At 40.4% G+C, this 5,771-nt stretch overlaps 1 protein-coding gene across 2 annotated transcripts in view; it reads right to left on the reverse strand.

Moving 5' to 3' along the window:
- The window catches only part of LOC119740771, a 31,754-nt gene extending 26,009 nt beyond the window's left edge, over positions 1 to 5,745 (reverse strand). The window contains exons 1-2 of one of the 2 annotated variants that reach the window (XM_038216184.1): positions 5,412 to 5,745; positions 4,682 to 4,857 (exon numbers count right to left, since the gene is read on the reverse strand). In XM_038216184.1, coding sequence (XP_038072112.1) covers positions 4,682 to 4,798 — 117 coding nt within the window. In that variant the 5' untranslated portion in view covers positions 4,799 to 4,857; positions 5,412 to 5,745. The remainder of the gene's footprint in view (positions 1 to 4,681; positions 4,858 to 5,411) is intronic. The other variant, XM_038216185.1, reaches the window with a different exon arrangement.
- Between the last annotated feature and the right edge of the window lie 26 nt (positions 5,746 to 5,771).

The raw sequence follows: 5,771 nt of genomic DNA on the forward strand, positions 1-5,771 counted from the left end.
AGGATGGGGCTCCAGACTGTACATGGGGTCAACAAACTTCTCAGGTCAACAAACTTTACAACACAGAATCTGGTGTGAACAATCTTTTCAGTGACTGCACACATATTATTATGGGGGCATTTTGCCAAAACACTTTGAATTTGTGCCAGGGCAGTTTGTTCAAGGAAATATTTTTGGGGGGTAACCATAGACTTGGTGCCAAGTCGGTAATTGTTTTGCGTATACCGTACCGGTTACTGGCTCCACACACGCAAAATATATAACGCTGCAATGGGCGTAGTCTGGTTCCCAGACCAAATGATGCTGACTATTGATGTTCAATTACCTACTTGGCGAATACTTTTTCTATTTTGTACACAACATATGGGAGTATTTTGAATTGCTAGCGAATTCTATGCGAGCACTCTGATTGGTTCAGATTCCAGAGCGTATTCTAGGCCGCCACGGAAGATCATTCTCATTACTTTGAGGGTTTTACTTTGTGTTGTGTAACATTGCAAAAAATCACTATAGGGCATACACGACTCAAATAAATCAAGTATATCACAATGATACATTTTATTTCAATACACAATTGGCCTAGCTGAGTGTTTTGGTCGTTAAAACGTCGCCAGATCTGCAAACATGTCCCCAACGTATTGAGAAGAACTCCCCACGTAACGGAATGAATGAGTCCTCATTTGCATAGCGGTGCGCCATTGGATCTCACCGCAAACATGTGCTGCATATGTATTGCGCTGCACGCACACATATATGAATAACGGTGCGAGAATGTAATCGTCAAGTCGTTAGATATGTCGCAACCACTGATCTCTATAGAGATCAGTGGTCGCAACCCGGCCTATTACGTACTAGTCTTATACCAGCCGCATCAATGGAGTTCGACTGAAGTTCACGGACAAAACACGGCTAAATTTAAACGACTTGTGATCAAGTCTAGGTTAACCATGGAGGAAGGAACAGACAAAAATAAACAACCTTTTTCCTGTCAACATGCCAAGCAGTCTGTGAATTAAGGAAGTCCAGAATTTCTATCATTTTTGTTGGTCCACTGAGGAATTGTTTTAATACACAGACTTTCTGTTTTTCCAGCATGCATCCTTGACAACTGACATACCGGTGACAAATATTCAAGGACAAATACATGATCTAATTATTCTACATTTCTAAAGACCACCGGAATGCTAAACTTAAGTTAAAAACCCAGGCCTTGGACTTGGTAACTTACTATTTTAGGTGTGAAAATGGCAGCAGCCAATTGTAGAAGTTGACATGCGAATTGTCTCACCCCCAAAAGAAAAATTTATGAGAAGGGGGCATTTGTAGTTTGTACACTATTACGTATTATCTTCAAGTTAACTTGAATCCTCGATCCTGATTGGTCGATCCATGGCAACAAGCCGTGCTACATATAACCATGTAGCACAGCCTCGGTCCATACCGCACTCCGCGTATTGCACCTTTCTAAGATGCGAGCGCCATTCCATACAACACGCACGTGCAATAGGATATCCGCTGAAAAGTTTGTGAACATTGTGCATGTTCCATCTTTACTGTACGTCAAGTTTGCTTGAAGATAAATTCGTTATCACGCTCGCGCTTGTGGAACACAGAAAATGTAGTGCGTCTGTGTCCCACATAGATATTAGTGCCCCCCAGTGAAAATGTGGCACGAGTGTCCACCAACCAACCAACCAACCAATCAACCCACAAACAAACCCACCAACTCACCAACCAACCAACATAAGCAGCTCAAGCCCATGGCGTGTTTCACACCGTTGTGGAAAAAAAACAACCCAAAATCACATCCCTAGTACACACACACTTATACTGTACAATGTACATTTGAGAGATCAAATATGTGACCGGCTCCACAAAAAAGGGTATTAAGTCACTCTGAGGATTATTGTGTAATGGCCCGCTCAACATTGAGAGGCTGAAATTTTTTGTCAAAATGTGATTTTCATTTTTTGTCATGAATGACATACCTATTCTTTCAGGTTTCATTCACAGAAATGTTGACTTTGATGCCCAAAGTGGAAAAAGCAACGATTTTGTGTGCATCATTATGTTGTTTTACAACAAAGCCAGCTCTTTCAAAGCCTGTTTTCTCAGTTGTGTAATCTCAACTCCAAGGAAGTAGCATGTCACATCTCCAGAATGGGAAGGGCTACGGAGCTCTATTGTATACCAAATGAAACGTTATGGGCTTTCTAACCATGTACATTTAACGTAATTTCACTTTTTTGCCACATAATACCATTTTATTGTGGAGCCGGTCATATATTTTTGTAGAAAAGGTACACGCGCACAATACATAGTACAAAAACAAATGTACATGAACTGTGTATCTATTGTTACAGCAATGGAAAAGAAAATGCCATCTACATTGTACATGTACAGTTCAGTACACTACCTGTAGGATGTCAATGGCCATACTGTACATTGTGCACAATTTCCATGTACATGACATTTTGCATATTTTGGCACACGTACATGTTCCAAACTACGATATTTGTGCTACTTAGGCAATTAAGGAAAGACGGAAAGATTTCCATACATACGAAGTTCACTAATTTTCCTCTGTATTGACTAACAAGCCCCCAGATAGCAATTTCATGTCATCAAAGTCAATTTGAGCAGTGAGAAAATACAAGCATTTTCTTAGAAAACACTTAGAATTTTTCAGTCCAATCTCATAGGGTTTGTACACAGGGTGTTGAGTGAACTTTGTATATATGGAAATCTTTCCAGAAAGACAAATGTCAGGATACCTCAATGCAAAATCTTGCTTTAAAATTAATGAATTTATTAGTGGAAGATTGTTCTATCCCCGTAGGCCTATACATAGCATTAAAATGGTAAGGTTGTGAACTCTTCAAACAATGAGTTTGTGTATGTGATCCAACAACACTACCAGGTAAAAATTTTATTCAATTATGCAGGTACATATTTTTTTAGCAGTTCCTAACTTATGTTGGTTCAATTTTGCCTTTGGGTTTAATCCGCAAGTCACAAGTGTTAAACATGACCGCTGCCAAAATGTACACACGATGCTTCCCGCCACAAGATCTAAGATCTGTTGGCTTCAAACGTAATCCGTGTTTCAAAGAACTCTATGTCAACAAGATTGATCGCACATAGTCCTGAGAGATCTCAAAGTAAAGAGCAGTATGAGACCACAGGATCTGTTCAGGGAAATTTGTTGGTTTGGTTCACTAGAGAGACTTAAAAGGTTTGGCAGATCACACATAATAACGGAGTCTTACATAGCGCACGTATCTACATGTACCAACAAATAGGTACTCAAAGCGCTGCAGAACATGTCTGTTATTAAAGAAAGGTAAATGAAGCTTATGAGAAATATGAGACCCATTATGTAGCACCTTATAATGGTTTACAAGGTGCTGCGGCGCATATTGCAGCCACTGCCAGAAACACCGGGGCAAACCCCTTCTCTTAGCGATAAGTGTTACTGGGTTCTTTAACGTGCATTACACAACACAAGGGACCTACAGCTTTCTGTCCAATCCGAAGGACGTAGCAATAATGGTAAAGTGCCTTGCTTAAGAGCACAAGCACCATGTTCCCATGGTCAGGATTCGAACCCATGTACCACGGCACACGAGTCGAACACCGTAACCATTGGACCACAGCACCCCACACATCACGCTAATCAGAGTTTTCAACTCAAAAATGGACCAAAAACATTAAACAGTGGAACGATGTCTGCTACATGTATACATTGTACTAGCCGTTACATTGGTCCGTTCAATTGGGTTTTGCTCGTCACTGCCTTATTTTAAAACCACTGTATACTTAGCATTGTCCGAGTGCTTTTGAGAAAAATTCTCAAACTACTAGGGTGGGACTCGTTCCAACGACCTCCTGCTTACTAAGTGCAGACGTCTTACCACTCGACCACTGAGTTTGCCAAGGTCAGCTGGCTGGTTCGAATCTTACAAACAAACTATTCATAAGATGAAATTTGCGTCATTGACCTATTTTGTGAAATGGTACAAGCCGCACTGTGGCTACGATGTCCGTGCGCGTTAGCGCCTGTAGGCACGGTGCGTACTGTATCATTTCACAAAACAGTCGTTGATGCACCCTGCTTTGGTTGAATTAATTTTGCCCCAACATGAAGCAGAAAGTGTGAACCATGATTGTGGAAACTGGTCAAATTCTGTCGATTGGCAGCTCCAAAAATGATCGTGAGTAAAATTGAAGCCCCAGTAGTTAGTCTTTGACACCTTGAAAAGCAAGTACTGTAGGCAATTTATAAGGTATTTTTGTTGTCATTTTGGCAATTTTGTTTCGAGCTGGACGTGTGGTAAATACTACTTAAAGTTTACAGTTTTATGCTAACGATTCGCTGAGGCGCTACGACCCACCAAGCCACAATTTCGAAAGGAGTTCTCGCACCCCAGTTTCTGGGTCTAGCACTAAAACCCCAAAATGGACGTTGAAGTTAATTTCATGACCAATGTTATGAATAGGTAAGCAAACCCATGTTTTGAAAAGGTGAGTGAACCATTCAATACTGACTGAGATGAAAAATAAATCACCCGTTCCATTAATCAAAAACCATGACCGAAAAGGGAGTGATAAATCGTTTAAAATAAATTGCAGATATGCTACTCCAAAATGGAGGGTTTTGAAGGATCTAGTACAGACCTACCTCCTGGAAGAAGACAGTGGCAAGTAATACTAGCAGGAAAATGAGGGAAGCTGTAACCATACACCAGAAAACCACAACGTCCCATTCTAAGAGAGTTACGGCAGACAACACTGCCATGGTAGAATGTCGCGTCTGATGTCTACTCTCTCAACGGTATTACATCTGCAGGTGAAAATCTGTCAAAGAAACACAAAAACTGAACTGAGCCAAATGTTACTTTTTCTTAGAAATAATCATCATCATTGAAAATCATCATTGAACAAAGTTGAACTTGAAACTACACACGTGTGTGTGTGCAACGTTCACGATGTCGAAATACAGACGGTGGAGAGTAAAAACCTGGAAATGTTTCTCAGTCATAATCTTTATCAAAAAAATCATCATTTTTGCAAAGACTGACGTTCATTGAGATGATATATGAAGAAAAAAGTGGCGTCATACAACATTCTTTCCAAAAGGTCAAGTCTGCAAGTGTAGGGCAAGTTCTCGGACCATCGACCAGTGACAGTGCCTTCTACAATGTTCTACTTTTTAGTTCTATTTTTTTTCCATTCATTCATTCTTTATTTTCCACATATAACTGGTGTATACGCAATACATTATACGAAAAGAAAAGTAAAAGTGGATGGGGTCCCCAAAAAGCAACTGCTTGTCGAGTAGGGATCCCCATTAATATTAATTAACAATTCTAGAAAACGTCATTTTACCATGGAGAAATAATTTTACTCACCTGATAATGGAGCAAGACGTGCAAGAACTCTCTGACTCCGCAGTCCGTGGTCAAATTTAAGACATCATTTTCATTTATCGACTGAGTAAAACACTGGTATTTTGCTCATCACAAACTGCCTCATTCAAAGAACTCAGACTGCTACATGTAAAAGTACTCCTTCTGCTTCTCTTGAAAGAGATCGCACAGACATAATACATGTAATAAGTACAGCTGAATGATCTGAATCATCTGATCTAGCATGCACGGAATAGTGCAGGGATTCCGCATGTCCCCAAAATGGGGGCGGTACATGGGATATGCGGTCAAACGTACCTAGAACGGAAATAGTCTAAGCCTACGCAAGAGGGCGTTGTAGTT

The sequence above is a fragment of the Patiria miniata genome, unplaced genomic scaffold (assembly GCF_015706575.1).
Source record: "Patiria miniata isolate m_02_andy unplaced genomic scaffold, ASM1570657v1 HiC_scaffold_5, whole genome shotgun sequence".
Taxonomy (NCBI): Eukaryota; Metazoa; Echinodermata; class Asteroidea; order Valvatida; family Asterinidae; genus Patiria; species Patiria miniata.